At 34.6% G+C, this 21,277-nt stretch overlaps 1 protein-coding gene across 16 annotated transcripts in view; it reads left to right on the forward strand.

Moving 5' to 3' along the window:
- Positions 1–21,277, forward strand: part of ptprk (protein tyrosine phosphatase receptor type K) — a 222,837-nt gene that overhangs the window by 77,172 nt on the left and 124,388 nt on the right. For all 16 annotated transcript variants that reach the window (XM_073817108.1, XM_073817107.1, XM_073817113.1 and 13 more), the window contains 3 exons: positions 5,889–5,970; positions 12,217–12,332; positions 15,730–15,904. In XM_073817108.1, the coding sequence (XP_073673209.1) occupies positions 5,889–5,970; positions 12,217–12,332; positions 15,730–15,904 (373 nt within the window). The remainder of the gene's footprint in view (positions 1–5,888; positions 5,971–12,216; positions 12,333–15,729; positions 15,905–21,277) is intronic.

Consider the following 21,277-nt stretch of genomic DNA (forward strand, 5'->3'; position numbering starts at 1 on the left):
TATGAACCACTAAATATGGAATCTCGAGACTGTAATGCATTTTGTAATATGACACTTGACTCCAGCCACTAAGGGAGGAGACCACTAAAAGATTTAAACACTTAAGGGGTTAATATTCAAAGACACTAGTCCATATCAAAGTTTGATGAGCTCTATAACCCTACTTTTGATTTATTCATCCAAATTCACACAGTAAATGCCATTTTTATGACTGGATTCCATGATTCTGCCCACATTTTCTGCATTGCAGAAATCATAGGGCCCACATATGCAATATCCAGCCATGATACCCAAGCAAACATCTAGCAACCACCCTGAACACCTTAGAAACCACATAGTAAAGTGCTAAAACTCTTTGTTTTACTCTTCAGTGATATAGTTCACCACACTGAATTTGTTTGCGCATGTGCTCCTGCATGCAGACACACAGTCATCATGTCTGTGATGCTCTCATTGGCCGTCCTTCACCAGGACAATCCGCCAGACTGTCAGCCTGTGTTCGAGACTCACGGTGGCTTTCCTGCAGGAAAACAACAAAATGAGAGCCACCTCTCTCCCTCGGCCTCTCTCTCTCTCATCATAATGTTCCTCCTCTTCAGTCCGAGAGTGTCGTGTGTGTGTGTGTGTGTGTGTGTGTGTGTGTGTGTGTGTGTGTGTTTAAGTGTGTTGTGAGTCATCAGCCTTAAGCGATATTGATTGTGGTACATGCAGGGCTTCAGATGTAATCAATGTTTCATAATTTAATGCTCTGAAGAGTCATTTATGTGTTCAATAGAAACATGATGGATGATTGTGGGAGTAATGGGTGTTTAGACATGATGCAGTCCAAACACAAGCATTCTGAGCTTCATCGCTACTCAAAATCTAAACATATTTAAATCACATTTATATTGTATGCAGCAAGTGCTGTGCTTAGACTTTTTTTTACAGTGTTAGTATGTGTGTAGCATGCCTTAAGGGTGGGATGATAGATGTCTGCAGATAGTGATGTGTGTGTATGTGTGTGTGTGTGTGTGTGTGTGCATGTGTGTATTTTTACGATGAGGTTCTGATTGACAGCAAAGCTGCAGGCTTCCTCATCCAGACCGATCTGCCGTCAACTCAGCGACAGGGCAAACACACACACACACACACACACACACACACACACACACACACACACACACACACACACACACACACACACACACACAAGTAGGTCTCAGTCAAGATTACCTTTCAGAAATGTTATAGGGTCTCAATGATACCTTGTGTTTTCTAAGGAAGAAGTATAGTGTGAAAATATATGTTGAGAATAAACTTGCCATACACTCAACAAAAATTAAGATTTTAAATCTAAAACCAGAACAAATCATCTTAAAGTTAGAACATTTAAAATTTAGATTTTTTTTTTCGAGATTAAACTCTTTAAAACATGAAACTTTTTCAGTATTAAATGTGTTACATGTCAAGATTGAAGCTGTTAAATTCTGCATGTGAAGATCTTCGCTGAGCATGTATTTCCACACAAACGCTCATAAATATATCTGATGTAACCTGGAAACATAACAGAACTACCATTAAAACGGTGTTCATTTCTGTTTTTAGTAGCTTCATCTATCAGTTTCTGCGTGTCTGTCCATGTACTTGGATCATCATTATTATCATTAAGGTTATGTGACTAATACCTTTTGGCAGTGTTGGATTTTTCACATATTCTTGTTCCAAATAAATTGAGAGAGAAGTGGAAGGAAATAGAGCACAAGCTTATCTGTTTTTTGTCCTATCTGTGTGTTCTGCACCTCTGCTTGTTAATGCACGCGTGGATCAGTCTGCATGCGTGTGTGCGGTTCACATGTGTGTTTGACGTGACATGTCAAGTAGTGACAGCGGTGATGTGCTTTATCATACTGTTTTTGGATCCTCAGAGAAAACTTTCTCTGTTTTTAAGCAATCAGCCGTCGGCCAGTTAGCATAATTGCTTTTATTGGCTGATACTGATTTTATACATCTTAGCAAAGAGTCATGTTACATGCCATTAACATGTTAGTGTGTTGAGAGGATTGCATTCACAGCACTGAGTTTGTTAACACAAAACATTCGTTGCTGCTCTAGTCATAAAAGTCAACTACTCGATTAGTGGAGTCGACTGCTTTGTACGGTGATTTCAGAAATTTCAGCATGACTCACGCTGTTCACACTCTGACTAGCCTCATTATTCAGAACCAGCCTGATTATTCAGGGTGTTTTAAGTGGACTGGCGGTTCAGGCAGCCCGCTGATGGTTTTGAAAGTGTCTAGCCGTGCACATCTCCAGTTCAGAGCCGCTTTTGTCCGGGGCTGATGGGATAATTGCCGGGGTGCCGGATGTCACGCCAGTCCCAGAATATCTCCCTCTGTTTCTTCTCTTTTTTCTCACCTCATTTTTTCATCCTATGTTCTTTTCTTCTCTTTTCATTTCAGCAATTTTCACTCTTGCCAAAGCCGCTTCCTCAGCTGAGACACTGTTGAGTCTTTGAGTCGTCTTCTCTGATCTTAAACACACACACACACACACACACACACACACACACACACACACACACACACACACACACACACACACACACACACACACACCACAAGGTCTCACAACCATGGAAATCTGGAAATAAAATTGCCATTTTTTGTCAAGTTTTTATTTATTTTTATAAATGTGTTATTAACTAATAATTAATATTTTCTTAATTAATAATTTAAATTTTTTTTAAAAAAAATATATATATATATGTATATATATATATATTTATTTATTTATTTTTTATTTTTTGTTAAATAAGATAATATTAAATTTAATGCTGGGCAATGATTAATCACAAATAATTGCATCCAAAATAAAGTTTTTGTTTACATAATGTATGTGTGTATATTTATAATGTATATAAAAATACGTATACCTGCATGTATATATTTAAGAAAAATATGTTATTGTTTATATATTAAATATATTTATATATAATATAAATGATATGGATATAAATATATGGGTCAAAGAAGGGTTTAAGCAACAACTGTAATACTGCTTTGAATTGTTGTTGTTTTACCAAAACAATTCTGTTTAATTTAATTGCATTTTTGTTTCTGTTTTTCTAAACCAAAAATAAATATCACACATTTTTCCCTAATTTACAGAAGACACCCACTAAAATGTCATTCAGTGTAACAGTCTTGTCAGGCATATTTACAACAAAAATCAATTTATGACATATTAAAAGATGAATTACTTTCACCCCAAACACTGATTGTAATTCTACATTTTAAAAATTTGCCACTTTTGTCAGTAAGCATTTTTTTTACTCATTTAAAACACAATAAAATTTAATATGCTCCCTTATTCTTTTATATATTTTAATATGCACAATTCAGAATAAGCATGTTGTTTGAATTATGTAAATATTATTATGACAATCTAACATTAATTCAACCAAATTTTGACATTTTATTCTCCAAAAACTAATTTGAAACCTTAAAAGTAGACACTTTACTTACATTTAATGTGCTTTCTATGGACATAAAATCACTTTTGTACATTTTGTAAAACGTGGACATCTTAATGTCTATGCACAAGTCAGAATAAGCATGTTGTTTGGATTTTTACATGAATATCGTGTTATGCTAAATGACAATGTAACATTAATTTAACCAAATTTTGACATTTTATTCTCCAAAAACTTTTTTGAAACCTTAAAGGCAGACACTTTACTTACATTTAATGTGCTTTCTGTGGACATACAATTTTATATTTTTTTTGTTCCCAATAATTATACAATAATTGGTTAAGAGGGATGAAAAACAAATATTTAGGTATGCGTTGCCAGATGTCATACCAATGCAACACTGGCTGGATTAAATGGCTTGCAACTCTGTAACCATTAGTGATGAAACACAGATCAGAGCTGTTCACTATTGTAACACTGGTGCTGGACTGTAAGAGACTATTCATAACTGATGCCTGATCAGCAGAATTACTGTACGAGTGAATCCTGCAGCAGGAGAGAGAGAGAGAGAGAGAGAGAGAGAGAGAGAGAGAGAGAGAGAGCTGCGGCTGTATAACGGCATTCAGCCAGAACACTTTTGAAGATTTACATCATAATCGGCTCGTAAGCATTACTGACCAAGAGCGGGCCTGAGATTTGCTTTGGAAATGTCAGAGGCATTTTAATAGAGATCAGTTTAAAGGGCCACGACGCTCTGCTAAAAGAAAAGCACTGTTAATATTCCCTCACACGGGCTGCAGATGGCCGTGGCTCTAATTGAAATGGCTTCTCCTCCGTCTGAAAGCCGGACCTGGCCTGATACGACTGGGTCACTTTCAGATTGCAGGCTTAGCGCTCAGAGGCTGGATCTCTGCGATCTTGACGCCAGGGCACGACATTAAAGGTTCATTTGGAAAGCGCTGTACAAAAGCCAGACCTTGATGTCGAGGCAGAATACAGAGCGAATTCAACTATTCAATCGTGCTTTGACTTCAATAAAAGAAACCTAAGACTGACCTCGCCATTTACAGGATTTTCAATTACGCTGTCCGTGGGCGTTTGCTTGAAAAGCTATTTTTTCCTCCCAGAAATGAGCAACGGTTTGTGAAAATCTGTTTTGTCTTTCAAGATTAACAAAATGAGATTTGGCGCTTGGTTTTTATACAAACAGAGACGATCTCTGATCTCTGAACGCAGCTGAACCAGAGCCTGGGACACAAAGACTCGTCTGTTTCACCGCTGACATTTAAACATGATCCTCGTCGCAAAAACTACTGTTATTGTTGAGATACAATGTCACTGGACGGTGCAGTTTAATAGCTGTTTAACAACCCAAGAGCAGTTAACAGATGGCGTGTGTAAGAGAATTAGGTTACACATGTGAAAAAGAAGTGCACTTTAGCATACTTATCATTATTAACAGTTAATTGACTTGCATTTTAATGAGTAGGATTTTAGTAGACTTCAGTACATTTAATATATTTTCATAACTCTGTTGTCAATGAAATGTCTAAGCTACAGGTCTAAACTGGTAAACATACAGTTCAAATTTTTGAATTTTTGAACACGAAGATCTTTGAAAACTTTTAGAATTTTTGAATTTGAAGATCTTTGAAACTTTTTGAATTTGAAGATTTGGATTTAACCTATTTTGTCTTCTGGGAATCATACCTATCTTCTGTAGCCTCTGAAGGGCAGTACTAAATGAAAAAAAAAAAATCTAATATTCAGGCAAAATCTCCATTCTGTTCAAAATTTTCACCCCCAGCTCTTAATGCATGTTTTTTCCTTCTGGAGCATCAGTGAGTGTTTGAACCTTCTGTAATAGTTGCATATGAGTCCCTCAGTTGTCCTCAGTGTGAAAAGATGGATCTCAAAATCATACAGTCATTGTTGGAAAAGGTTCAAATATACAAAAATGCTAGACAAACGTGGATTTAAACATTTGACCCCAACTGTATATATATTTTAATGTCATTTATATTTTACGAGTATTTGTAATCACACATTTGTAATGATGAAGTTGGACTTTAGTACATTTAAAATATATTAACTTAACATGTGATATCAAATAACACACTACAGTTAAAATGATAAAAAAGATGTGCTTTAGTATTTTTGGCAACACATCAGAATATGTGCAAAACAAAAGATGAAAGATTATTAAAAGATTAACTTTTTGAAGTACACTACAAGTGCCCTTTCGATATAATTACACACTCTTCTTTTTCACAATGATAGTAGGCGAAGTGTAGTGTAATAATAGAGATGTTCTTTAATAGAACACAGAATAGAAACTCTTTTCATTCATTCATGCATTCATTCATTCGATACAGCGGTGTGAATGAGTGGCAGCTCATCTAACACACATCCTGTTTCCTGTTTCTCTGTGCAGGTCATATTTGAGGCAGAGGTGACAAATGGCAGAAGAGGTTTCATTGCCATTGATGACATCCAGGTGCTCAGTTATCCATGCGGTGAGTCACAGTGTGTGTGTTTTATTGTTTGGGATGGTGTGGTCTAGTAGTTAAAGTTCTAGACTGTTAAAAAGGTTCAAACCCCACAGACTATTATCACTGTGTCCTTGTGTAAGAGATATAACCTCGGGTTACTCAGGAGGACTGTCCCTATTATTTAAGGCAACTGTAATTTCCTACAACTCTTGTAGGACATATTGCTCACTGTGCTAGTTAAACTGGGTCAGAAGGATAAATACATTCATCAAGGACGCATTAAATTGATCAAAAGTGACAGTAAAGACATTTGCGTTACAAACAGTGTTGGGGAAAGTTACTTTTAAAAGTAATGCGTTACAATATTGAGTCACTCCCTAAAAAAGTTACATTACTTTGGCGTTACTTTTTAAATCTGGGCAGGGCTTGCTTGTTTGTTTTTAATGTAAAAAGTTCTATTTTTGGCAAATGTAAAAGCCTTTTGACATCAAAAGCCTCAGGTTTAGAGAAAAGTAAATTCACATCTGTACAGTAGACCGCAGAAGAAAAAATGTCAACTCTTCAGCGTTAAAAAAAGGAAAACAATTGTTAGATTATCTTGAGTAATTTTTGCTTATTAGGATGGATGAATTGGATCATCGAAGGTCAGCAGTAAAGACATCAGTTAATAAAATGGGATTAAATACATAATGGATATTTGTAATATTTAACATATTTAATTATTGCAGGTTTGCGTTGAATTTCACTGTTTTTATTCATTTTGAAGAATACTGTGTCTGTTTTTTTAGTGAGTGAGATGAATTTTTGCATGTTCACATTTATTCTAGAACTAAAGTAACATTTTACTCACAATTTCTCTCAGCATGGGGACAGGAGAGCTTTTAATCAATAAATGAGGGGAAAAAGTAACTCAGATATTTTCTTGTCAGTTAAAAAGCAATGCGTTACTTTACTAGTTACATGGAAAAAGTAATATTATCACAGAACTTGCATTACTTGTAATGCGTTACCCCCAACACTGATCGAGATACAACTGAAAATCTGGAATCTGAGCGTGCAAAAAAAAATCTAAATATTGCGAAAATCGCCTTTAAAGTTGTGCAAATGAAGTTCTTAGCATTGCAGAGTACTAATCAAAAATTAAGTTTTGCTATATTTACTGTATCTTCATCGAACATGATCACTTATTATCCTAATGATTTTTGGCTTAAAAGAAAAATCAATCATTTTAATTTTTGATACAATGTATCTTTGGCTATTGCTACAAATATACCCGTGCTACTTAAGACAGATTTTGTGGTCCAGGGTCACATATATTCACATAGAATTTTTTTTTTCAACCTGTAATAATATTTCACAATATTACAGTTTTATTATATTTTTGATCAATTAAATGTAGCCTTGGTGAGCATAAACACGAATGATGATAAGTGCATGCATAAAATATTTGTGGTATATATTAGTAAAGAAAAAAAGCAGTTTGATCTTTAATGTTAAGCAGATGCTGACAACAGACTGTTTTAAAGCGTTTGCACTACACAGTACGAAAATCATACAGATACCATTTAATATCGAGTATCACTATGAAATGATCCTTTGAGTGAAATATTTTCAAGGAATGAGCAATATCGACATGAGCGTCATATCAGCAGCGATGAGTGTTTTTATAGGCACATCAGCAGTAAAGAACAGCACGATCAATAAATGATCAGAGAGGGCAGTATTACCACAAACAGTAAATAAGTCCTTTCTGACACATCCGAGCCCTACGCAGTCTCTGATATATAATTAGCCCTTATTACATGTCAAGTACTGCATTTAGCGTGAAGCGTTTAGGGGTCGAGTGAAGGCACGGTCTGCACACGCTTGCACTTCAGCACTCCAAATGCCAGCAATGTACATATAATTTTAAGTGATTAATATTTTGTCATCCAGAGAAGCGTCTCTGCTGGTTAGTGCTGTGCGTGTGTGGATTGTCTGTCTCATCTGCTGAGCTGAGCCCTGATCACGTAGCAGGTATTCCCAATTAACAGCTGGTCCGCAGAAGCACAGGGATTACTGCCACTCGCAACATGGATTATATTCCCTCTGAACGCTGCTAATAAAGCTTCCGCTGATCACGGATGACATCTTATTAAGATGATGCAGGAAGCTGAAGGAGCTTTGTTGTACAGCAGTTGTGTTGCTGTGTTGGAGAGTGTTTTCTTGCAGTAAAAGAGCATTTATTTTGAGGGCAGCTCATCAGAAACACTAGTCATGTGTTCCTGTATTAAACTAATATTTGGCTTTCATAGATACAGCTTTATACTGACTGGCACCTGCTTCTGCTGGACTTGTAAAGATCATCTGATCACACTAAAAAACACAAACACTATTCGTTTTTCTCTGACGCTTTGGGCAGAGTTATATTTAATTTATTTTTTCATTCACATTTATGTGTTTAGCTGATGCTTTTACTCAAAGCAAGAGGAAAAAAGCAATTTGTCAACAGCCGTAATACACAATGTCAAGTTTATTAGACAATGAGATTAAGAAGCAAGCTAGAGAAGAGGAATGAGAGAGAAATGCTCAAATGAAACACATACTGCAGCATTTGTTTATTTTTTTTAGATCATTTATGCCTATATAAGTTAATATGTGACCCTGGACCACAAAACCTTGTCTTAAGTCAAATATGTATGTTTGTAGCAATAGCCAACAATACATTGTGTGGGTCAAAATTATGGATTTTTCTTTTATGCCAAAAATCATTAGGATATTAAGTAAAGATCATGCTCCATGAAATTTCCTACCGTACGTATATTAAAACTTAATTTTTGATTAGTAGTATGCATTGCTAAGAACTTCATTTGGACAATTTTAAAGGTGATTTTCTCAATATTTTGAATTTTTTGGCACCCTCAGATTTCAGATTTTTAAATAGTTGTATCTCGGCCAAATATCGTCCTATCCTAACAAACCATACATCAATAGAAATCTTATTTATTAATTCTCAATTTTGAAAAAATGACACTTTTTTTTTTTGTGGTCCAGAGTCACATATGTTAAACATGCATAGTAATAAATATGTCGTACTTAGTGTTTTATGACTATTTTCTATGATCCTTAGTAAATTTGGTCAACTTTTAGATTGTATATTAGTATATAGATCCTGGCCATTCAAACAAAAGACCCTCTATACGATGAGTGGTTTGGAAAAAGCATTCTAGATCTTTCTGTATCTCAAACAGTATGGTTTGATTCCCAGGGAAAACAAAAACTGATTTAGGTCCAGAGTTACTAAACATGGCAAATTAGCACGAGAAATCTACCAAGTGCAATGATTTAAGACATGCTTTTTTAAGTGTTAAAATAATGGTGCAAATACCAGTAAATTGACTACCGCAAACCTTAATAAATCACTTTGTATGATCTGAATGATCCTTCCCTAAATTTTGCATCTGAAAGGTAAACTCTCTGCAGTTTTTATCACAAATGCTTTTACTCAAAGCAAGAGGGGAAAAGCAATTAGTCAACAGTCGTAATACACAATGCCAGGTTTATTAGACAAGATTAAGAAGCAAGCTAGAGAAGAGGAGAAATGCTAAAATGAAACATACTGCAGCATTTGTTAATTTTTTAGATCACTTATGTGTATGTAAGTTAAACATGCATAGTAATAAATCTGTCATATTTAGCATTTTAGACTATTTTCTATGATCCTCCTTAGTCAACTTTTAGATTGTATACTAGTATATAGATCCTGGCCATTCAAACTAAATACTCTATAGGATCAGCGGTTTGGAAAAAGCATTCTAGATCTTTCTGTAGCTATATTCAGTATGGTTTAATTCCCAGGGAAAACAAAACTGACTTAGGTCCAGATTTACTAAACATTTTAGACATGCTTTTTAAGTGTTAAATAATGGCGCAAATCACCTTAAAAATCACCTTAAGTGATCTGAATGATCCTTCCCTAAATTTTGCATCTGAAAGGTAAACTCTCTGCAGTTTTTGTCACTAATGTTCCACTGCGTGTCTATATAAGTCCTGACAGTAGTTTGCACACTCTCAGAAAAAAAGATGCAAAAGCTGTCACTGTGGAGGAATTGTCAAAAGAAAATAAAATTTTATTTATATACTTTTTTAAAGCTACAAAATATAAAAACACAATGATATTGAGCTATACACAATATATGAAGAAGCAAAAAAAGATTAAACCTAAAAAAAATACACAAAAGACATTACACACTACTAAAAGCATGCGTACAAGTCACACATTCAGATTCTACTCTCCTTTAGTTTTAAATCTAGTTCTCAGAACTGCTAGCAGTTCTTTAATAGAAGATCTAAGACACCTCCCTGTTTCGTACAGCCTCAAAAGTTCAGCTAAGCTGTTTAACGCTTTATATGTCAATAATAAAATCGTAAAATCCATCCTATAATGAACAGGTAACCAATGTAAAGAAGCTAAAACAGGTGTAATATGATGAAATATTTGTGTTAATAATCTGGCTGCAGAATTCTGCACTAATTGTAAACACGATAAATGATGATGATTCAAAGAAGAAAACAAGGCATTACAATAGTCAAGACGGGAAGAAATAAAAGCATGAATAAGCTTCTCTGTGTCCTTAAAATTCAAAAACCATCTCACCTTGGAAATATTTCTTCACATGAATCAAAACAAACATTGCTAATGTTGGTACACTTTTGTACCTCTTAGGTACTAATATGCACACTTTTGGGATCACTTTGGGACCAATGCAGACCCTTTAGATACAAAGATGTGCCTTTTGAAAAGGTACCACACCAGTGACAGCTATTGTACTTTTTTTTTCTAAGTGTGCAAGGTGTTGAATGCAATCTATGTCACTTGGATAATGTAAATGGAGAACTGGTGGATGGACTAGCCATATAGATGAGTCCAAAGCTATAGATGTGATTTATATTTTGATTTCTAAACAGGCGATTTTTGTATCTCTATCTATAAAAGTATGTATGTAAATGACTTGTTTTATGCTTGGATGACTTCTTTGCCTGTAAAATAAGCTTGTAGAGCTCCAACTGAAATGTAAATGTTGGTGGCTATGTGTTATTGTCAGTAAATATTCTGGTTGGACTGGAGAGGATGCATTGTCCCATAGTACTTTTAAAATGCATGAGATCTGTGTGTTTCTAACCACAGATCTGCCAAATGAACACTCAGTCTAATTAAACTAGAGAGAAAGAGAGCCAATGAAACACTGACAGAGAGGGACAATCTACAAGTAGTTTTACTTTCAGAGCCAGATGGGGGAAGGTGTTGCGACTGGTTTGGTTCGTGAATCACAACTCTTTATTGGGGAATTATCTGGAATCAGATAATAAAAAGAAGTGATGCCACTGAACTTGTAGGTGCTCAATGTTTCTGTCCGTTTCCTTCCTGCTACAGTTTATGTGAATAGCCACTCAGCTTTTAGTTTTCTTACACATGATTTCAAGCAATGATCAAGGGCACAGTGCATAATATGTATTAATAAACCATCATAATAAACCATGTATGCAATAATAAACCATCAGTTTAACCTGTAGCCAGCAGCCTACTGAATGCTGAATGCCTACTGAAAATTTACAAGTAATTTAACCCTCTTGTCATCCAAGATGTTCATGTATTTCTTTCTTCAGTTGTAAAGAAATGATGTTTTTTGAGGAAAACATTTTAGGATTTCTCTCCATATAGTGGACTTCTATGGCGCTCTGAGTTTAATCTTCCAAAATGCAGTTTAAATGCAGCTTCAAAAGTCTCTAAGTGATCCCAGCCAATGAAAAACGGTCTTACCTAGCGAAACGATTGGTTATTTTCTAAAACAAACTTTTTTTTTTAATATACCTCTTGTCTAGCTCTGCATGCTATGCGAATTCCAGTTAAATTATTCTGGTTAAATTGCATTTTTTCTTTTAAAATAATTAATCATTTCACTAGATAACATCCTTCTTCCATGCCTGGGATCGTTTAGAGCACTTTAAAGCTGCATTTAAACTGCATTTTGGAAGTTTAAACTCAGAGGCACCAAAGAAGTCCACTGTATGGAGAGAAATCCTGAAATGTTTTGCTCAAAAAACAAAATTTCTTGACGACTGAAGAAAGAAAGTCATGGGGGATGACAAAGTAAATTATCTGTACAATTTTGTTCTGGAAGTGAACTTCTCCTTCAATGTGCCTGTTCTGGGTGTGTTACTGTTACCTTTAGAATTATCGTATTTAAGAGCTATAATGTCATGTTTTGTTGTCTTTTCCTTGGAATGCAGATAAATCACCTCACTTCCTGCGTTTGGGGGATGTGGAGGTGAATGCCGGACAGAATGCCACGTTCCAGTGCATCGCCACTGTCCGTGATGCCGTCAACAACAAACTCTGGCTGCAGGTGGGACAGTCTGAACAAACACCCACCCACACACCTGTACTAAACCAGCACACATCCTGCATCTGCTGGATTTAGACTGAATGTCAAATATGATATTACTGCCTGTGAAATTCACACTGCAGTTTATTTTTAATCTTTCATGTTAATACCAATGATATGGGAAGTGTTTTGTCCTGCCTTTTAAAAATAGGTAAGTCTGTTTGTTTGGCTATAACATCTACCCTTGTGAAAAAGAAGTACACTTTAATAAACTTTAAAAAGAGTACTCAAGAGTTCCACTTGTTCCAAACCTATATGAGTTTCTTCTGTTGAACACAAAAGAAGATATTTTGAAGAACGTTGGTAACCAAAAAGTTTCTGGTCCCTATTGACTTCCACAGTATTTTTTATTTTGGCAACCATCAACTTTTTTATTTTCATTTGTGCCCCTTTATTTGCTAACTTAATGCAATGTATTTAACTCTGGAGTGTTTTTGACCCACTTAAGTATGACTTTTTTATATGTAATTTTATAATTACTCCTGTTGTTATTGAAATAGGGATAAGTGAACTGCCAAATGTACTGACACATGTTTATAGTAAACTAAATAATTTAATGAAATATGTTTGTATATTTGATGAAGTTGCAATTTAGTATATTTAAAATATAGTAGCTTAAAACGTAAAATAACACACTGCTTTAGTATTTTATGAACATATTATTAAGGGGAGACACTTAACAGTTTTTTCAGGCATCTGTCAAGTTTGAGATCTTGGGCTTTTTGTTTTTTCATAAAGTGTTTTTTCAGACTAGTGGAAAGAAAACATCCAAAAAACACTGTTAAGTGTTTCTTTTATAGTATTCTTCTATATCTCAATTACAATTAATATTTTTAAATCCCATTTCTCAAAATGATTTTTTTTTTCTACTACACTGAGTCATAAATCTCCACTTCAGTAGCACTTTACATTTTTATTTCTGTCTATGACCTGAAGATTTTTACAGAGGGATTTGTTCATATATAATTAGCTTGATTATATACAACTTTTTATTCCCCCCAGAATTTTGAAAATATAGTGTTTTCTGTCTGTTCTAAGTATTTTCTAAAATTATGGACTGACAAAAATGAGTTCCCTTTGTAAAAACTTTTGACTCTAATATGCCAAAAAAAAACTTCATCCAGTTTTTGGATTTTTGTACTAAAAAATGTATGCAAATAATGGCATATTTCATTAAATAATGGCTCATTCGCATATTTAAACCTAACATTTTAGAAAACTTGTAATAATTTTTTTTTACCCTATTCACCTGCAGTGTCTCGCCTTAAGAAAAAAAGATTTAAAATCTACTTTAATGCAAAATTTAAATTTAACACGTTTACAATGTGCACTTTTTAAATGAACAGTCTTGAAAGTGTCTCTCTTGAAGTTATTTAAGTGCACTTTTATTTCATTATTATTATTATTATAAGTCCAGTTTAAAAATATTAAAAATATACTTGAAGTCCACTACAATTAAAACAATGAAGTGCACTTCTTTTTCACAAGGGTATTGTTTCCCCCTGCTGTCTGTGACCCATCAAAACAGAAGCTGTGACTGGTTGTTGGGTTGTGACCCGTCAGTTAAGGACCGTTGAGCTAAAGCTCAGAAAGTGTTTTAACACAAGCCGCGCTTTAGATCAGACTAAAGCCCTCAGCGAGACGAGCTTCACCCTAATTGGCCGGGAATGTCAAGTTCAGGATGTGCGGGAGCAAACAATTCTGCTGTTTTTAAGTTTGATTTCACAATAGTCAAAGGATTGCATCAGTTTTGCAAACTATATGCCATATTCATGGTCAACGGGTGTATATATAACCACAATTACTAATCAAGCAGCTGGAGAGAGACGCTCGCTTCATTAAAACTGAGCCTGTCACAGAGACGCCGTTTCCTCTCGCGCCCCTCAAATGTACCCACTTTATTCATCCCGAAGGAAAATCCCGCTCTCCTAATGATATCAGCGTCAGCGGGGTTTTTGTATCTCGCGCTGAGGTGAAGCCCTGCCGCTGACCTTTGATTTTGATTAACTAATGAGAGGCCTTCACTTTCCGAGAAGACAAAGTGAGCCGGAGACGCGGCGGAAGATTGAACGAGAGGAAGTGCCTGACGGGGTGGTAAAGTGTGTAGGAGAAGTGACCTTTTCTCCTCTGATACATGAGCAAACAAGTGCTGGTGTCTGCAGCGCTTCTGACTAATAGGAGACGGCAGTGTTAAAGAGGCTAATGAATGATGGTCTGCAGCGCACGCTCTCACACTTCACTCGCGCAGATCGCCTGTGACACTGACCGCCGTCCGTCACGGCTTCACTCAAGCCTATCACTGGAGCTTCAACATTCATGAGCATCTGATCCCACCCAAACAACCCTAAACCTTTCACTTCTGCTCATGTCACAGCATGGCCTTATGAAATGAAGACCCATCTCTGCATTTGGGTTATCTAATAGAGCAATTATAGGTTTGTAAACATTTGGGATGCTCGCACATCATGGTTACAGAAACGAGAAGTTTATTTTAGTTCAAGAATGTTTTTAAGTATACTTTATATAGTAAGTATAAAAAATCAGTGTACAGTACTAGTAGTATACTTTTAAGTGTACTATTTCAATACTCTGTGGGACTAAGCTGGCCCAGTTTCTAGTATATAAAAGTATACGTTTAAGTATAACTTTAGTACACAACTAGTTTACATCTATGTTTTCAGTTTGTACTGCAAGTATACTAAAAGCAAACATGTAGGTATACTGATAGTTTACTAAGTCCTTTTTTTATGCATTTTTAGTACACTTAAGTATAGTCTGAGTAAACTAATAGTTTAGTAGTATTATACTGCAAGTATACTCGTATCATACTTTAAGTGTACTACTATGTTCCTATTAAGGTATTAATTTGTATATATTTTGTTGAATATCTGAACAAAACATCAAAAGAAAAAACAGGGCATTTGCTTGTAAACCAAAACATTTTATTTGAGCTTCATGCATTCTTTTTTTATAAACAATTGAATATGGGTAGGTTTCATAATAAATAAATTAACAACATTTTGCACATAAAGACTATTGATGATAACCAAACGTAGATGAAGTTGATCAACACCCCAAAGCTTGACAGTCATTATTACCTCTTCATGGGTCGATATTTTATTCCATAACGTTACACAGTTGTCCATATCTATGGTTTTGATGCTGTTTTATGTCTGACGATTGTGTTAGATCACATGTGGAAGCATCTGTTGTTTCGGTTTCTTCTTCACTTGTGTTTTGAATCTTCTGTACAGAAGATGTGCAATAGTGCCCCTAGTGTGTTTGGTTGAATAATAAGGGCAGATGACTGGATTCAATCTGTTTATTATTTTTTCACCTCTCATGTTGTCATATATAGAGGCGTAACGGAGAAGACATCCCAGTGGCGGAGAAGAAAAACATCAACCATAGGAAGTTTGCGGCCTCTTTCCGACTGAGAGAAGTGACCAGTCAGGACCAAGATCTGTACCGCTGCGTCACCCAATCGGAGAGAGGATCTGGCGTCTCCAACTTTGCTGGACTCATTGTCAGAGGTAAGAACTTGTTTTGTTACTTATGCTGTCATTATACTTTACTATATATTAAAATGCATAGTTCAGACTCTAAGTTCTGATTGGATGAGCCATTATATGCCAAACATCTTCCCAGGTTTGTAATGAGAATAGTTTACAAATCAGTTGTCTACAAAAAAAAAAAGCATTTCGAAAGAGAAGCTTCCCTGCAGTTTTCTGGGAGAATAAAAGCTTTATACAGGGTTTCCGCGGGGTCTTAAAAAGTCTTAAAAAGTCTAAAATTTAAAAATCAAAATTTTAGGCCTTAAAAAGTCTTAAATTAGCTGTTCTAGGTCTTAAATAATTTTACACAGGTCTTATTTTTCCGATGTCCATGTAACGCTACCTCTAATGCTCATTTAAATTCTCTTTCTGTTGTTTCCGTGGTGTTGTAGTTCTTTATTTCACTATTCCAAATATAATTAGCTGAATTTAAACTACAAATGAGACCAGCATGCAATAGCCAATCAGCTTTCTGTTATTGGCGCGAGTCTCTCTCGGATTGTACCGCAGAAATCAAATGGATTTAATTTTTTAGCTATGAGGAAGTGCAAGTTTAGCGATACTGGGCTTGGAAAAACTGAATATAGGGCTTGGCTAAGGCCAGTTGCTAACAACTGTAGATTTTTTTTCCCTCTGTGGAAGTTACTGCGTCTTCAGACAGAATCGCAGTATTTATATAACATTTCTAATATATATATTTATAAATCAATAAATGTATTTAAAACATTAATCTCACTTTTAATTTTGCAGTGTAAATTATGTAATCTCACTGCTAACAGACATTTAGAATTTATTGATAAATTCATAAAATAAATTTCAAAGGTACGCATACATTTCAAAAGTAAAAAAAAAAAATAGCTTCAGAATTTTTTTTTTTACATCAGATATTTCTAGTGGTACTTTTATGGGGATATTTTGTGTGGAATAGTATCTGCTGATATGGAAAGTTCACTGTATATCGTAGTAATAAATTTAATTTATGACAGCCATGAAATTTTGTTTACTTTTTACATTAAACACATTAAGTATCACATATGCATGTAATATAATATCTATTTCCATTACAGGTTTAGGTCTTAAATTTCATATAAGGTGGTATTAAAAAGGTCTTAAAAAGTCTTAAATTTAACTTGTTCATATCTGCAGAAACCCTGTTTATAAGAGGGAAGGAGGGAAAAAATGTAATTAAAAAAAAAAATAATTATTATTTTGCCGCCTTGGAATTATAAGGTTCTATCTGCATTCTGAGCGCTTAAGATATTAAGCTTTTAAAGTTTGTATCTAAAATTATTATCTAAAATAAAATTATTATGAAATGCTGTGCAGTTCAGCAGTATTATAGTGACATTTCTTTCATTTTTATAATTTATATTATTTTTAATAATATTTCCTTGAAAATTGCATGTTTTTGTTATTTTTTGACATAAGGAACATACAATTTTATGGCTAGTAAATAATAGTTATGGCTAATAAGTCAGTAAGTCACCGTCCATTGACAGGTTTGGCAAGATGTTAGTTTTAGGCCCTGCACAGACACCTGTGCCTACACTAAACTAGATTATATGTGCCAATTATTCATAAGGCAGTTTCTGAATATTCAAATGTGTTATCAAAGGCTACAGAAGGCGTGTTTATTATCATATATAATGAAGAAAGGCTGTGTGTGTATCTTCCTGAGACCCAGGGGGGAAAAATAGGACTTTTTTCACGTCATTACATTGCTTAGAGCATTAAAAATGTAAAAAAAAAAAATAAAAAAAATATATATATATGTATATATATATATATATATATATATATATATATATATATATATAGAAATAAATAACATTTTTAAATAATATTTCATTTGTAAGTAATGCTATGTTGTTGGTGGAGGACATCGGGACTTAATTTTTATTTCTTTTTTAATAAAAAGACATGAATAAACACGCATAGGCAACACAATAGATTTAAACAAAAAAACACCAATACATTTTTAGTTTTCAGGATTTTTTTTTTACCAACTTTGTATAAAGATGAGTCTCAACTATGTCTCAACGTAATACCACAATATACCATTTTTCTTTATGCAAAGTGTGTGTAAAGTGGCCAAAAAAAACTTTTCTCAGTATATACAATGTATCTATAAACTAAATCTAATTTGCATATTAATGTGTTTTTGGGGCAACAATAAAAGTCTTAAGCGAATTTTTGCTTAGAAAAAGCAAAATAATCTGCCAATGGGGTAAGCAAAAAAAAATATTATTTCAAACAGAAAACAAGGTTATTTTTCTTACCCCATTGGCAGATTATTTTGCTTGTTTCAAGCAAAAATGCACTTAATTTTGACTTGTTTTTTCTGAAAAATTGTCTAGAAAATCCCTCCTGATTTAAGAATTTGTAGATATTTTGGCTGGAAACAAGACAAAAAAAATTAAGAAATGCATTTTTTTTGCAGTGTGAGATTGATTTATGACACACAGTCAGATTTAAATGATAATTAAAAAATATTATCATTTTCCATAAGAGTGTCACTAAATTAACATTAGACATTTTTAAAGAAGTAGAGGGAGTGGTCATGGTGAAACATTCAGACATTTACTATCTCTGAAAAGCCCTGAATATGCTCTGTACAAGACTTAAAACTACACTGTAAACAAAATCTGTAGAAATTACAGTATTACTGGCAGCTGGTTGCCAGTAACTTACTGTAGATTTAAATTTATGCTATTTACTGGCAACAGTTTGTTCAAAGTTAATTGAACATTAAACATTAACAAGTCTTTATCTTTACAGAATAAAACTAAAATAACAGCCTAATGCAAAGCATTCTGGGAACCAAAATCTGAAGGAAAAAAACAGAAAAAGGTTGATGAAGGTTTCTGGTTCCCAGAATGCTTTGCAGTAGGTTGTTATTTTATAGTTTTATTCTGTAAAGACAAAGACTTGTTAATGTTTAATGTTCATTTAACTTTGAACAAACTGTTGCCAGTAAATATCATAAATTAAAAATCTACAGTAAGTTACTGGCAACCAGCTGCAGAACTACAGCAAATTTTTTACAGTGTATGGCATGTAGAGTCTCAGAGAAATTCACTAAAATATAATGTCCTCATATGAGGATGCAGGGTCTCAGGACTATAGGTATAGACTAGTTTAAGGACTCTGCCATCTTCTGCTGAAGTCGACCATCTGCTTATTTAAACGCTGCTAAATAATACAAACGTATTCATATTCGAATTACCATTGGGCGCACGGTGCCATATAAATATGCACAACTCGTTTATGCAAACAAATCTCATTGGATGTTTTTCTGTAACTTCGCCCGAGCCCTTCTGTACGCGAGAGCGCTGGCGTTCTGGGTCCGGAGAGTGACGCGTGAAGTTTCCCGTGCACAGATGCGACTCTGAGAGGAGTGCAATAGTTAGCGGCGGCCGGAGGGCAGAAGGGCCAGTTGAGTATCAGCCACACTGACAGCTCAGATATCTCCACCACACTTCCCCAGCTGACATCCTGCTACAAGGATACCAAAGATGGTAATTTCAGCGGAAATTTTTGGGCCATGGATTTGTGCGTGCGCTAATGGGAGCTGGCACGGAGTTGCCTATTGTCGCGCGTGACCCCGGGCTAGTGCTTTATTAGCTCCCGCTCTCCCTAATGCGGGGCGACAGCGGGCCCTCCCGGCTGTTTGGGGCCGCTTTGTAACAAATGAAAATTTCAGTGGCGAATTCTTACGCTGGAGAAGTATCGATCTGCGTGTCCCCCAGCTGTAGGAAGAACGATGGAAGAGGGAAAAAAGCAAAAAGTAAAAAAAAAAAAAACACAACAGAACACAGTTGTGGGCTCAGCAAGCGAGGAGCTTGACGCGTTTAGCCCAGGGTTTCCAGTAATGACATTAGCCCTCTCTCGCTTGTAGGGAATAAACCGAATTGACAAGACGTGTGCTGTGAAACAGATTCAAACACAAACAGTCAATAAACACCAGCGTTTTTATTGGACATCTAAAGCGACGTCTCCTCCGCCGCACACTCGCTCTTCAAATAAAGCCTTCGGTTGGAACTGGAATGGTTTGGTTTTGCAGCCTGATGGCACAGAACAGGTCCACTAAGAAAACCTTAGATCTACTTTATAGTCCTCAAAAACTAATAGAACAGGGTTTCTCAATGGGGGTTTGTGAAAAGATAACAATTAATTAAATAAAATGTAATATTTTACAACAAACTGAGATTAAAAAAAATAGAAATAAAGTACCAAAATTGTGAAACTTTTTAAAAATGTTTTTAATGAATTCTCCTCTGCTCACCAAGGCTGCATTTGATCAAAAATTAGGTAAAAACTGTAAAAATCTGAAATATTATTTCAATTTAAAATAGCTGGTTTCTATGTGAATATATGTTCAAATGTAATTGATTACTGTGATCAGCATCATTACTCTAGTTTTCAGTCTCACATGATCCTTCACACTGCAAAAAATCCTTCTCGTACTTAGATTTTTTGTCTTGTTTCCAGCCAAAATATCTAAAAAATGTTAAATCAAGAAGGGTTTTCTAGACGAGTACAAATTATTTTGTTTTCAAAAAAAAAAAAAACAAGTCAAAATTCAGTGTGTTTTTGCTTGAAACAAGCAAAATAATCTGCCAATGGGGTAAGAAAAATAATCTTGTTTTCTGTTTGAAATAAGATTTTTTGGCTCTGATTATTATCAGTGTTTAAATCAGTTGTGCTGCTTAATATTTATGCAGAAAGCATGATATTCTGCTATTAAAATGTTTGGTGCATGTGTGTGTGTGTGTGTTTAATAGAATTTAATATTTTTTAATCAGCAAATATGCATTAAATTGATCAAAAGTGACAGTAAAGACATTTATAATATTTTTAGATTTATATTTCTTTTTTTTCTATTCATCAAAAAATCCTGAAAAACGTTTCCACAAAACATTACGCAGCAAAACAGTTATGTTAAAATGTAATAATAGTTCACAATATTACTGTTTCTACTGTATTTTTGATAAATAAATAAATAAATAAATGCAGCCTTGTTGAGCAGAAGAGACTTGACTTTATATATTAAATGAAACTGCAAGTATCAAATCAAATGCTATGAAGCTTATTTCAATAAGTTTGTTGCATTATATGTTTTAGAGTGAAGAGTGGCACTGTGTTAATTTACACAGTAAACTTACACAGTAAATGCACAGTAAGCGTATTATTAGTGAATGCTGTGAGTTTAATATTGATTGAGGAATACAACATGCAAGGTTCATTTTATTTGCATAAACATTTGCTCAACTTTCGCATTTGAAAGTGGCTGAACTATTACCTTAAAATCTCGAAGGGACTATAATTTATAGCTAAATATTTAGCTTCTAA

This window comes from Garra rufa, chromosome 13 (assembly GCF_049309525.1).
Source record: "Garra rufa chromosome 13, GarRuf1.0, whole genome shotgun sequence".
Lineage (NCBI taxonomy): Eukaryota > Metazoa > Chordata > Actinopteri > Cypriniformes > Cyprinidae > Garra > Garra rufa.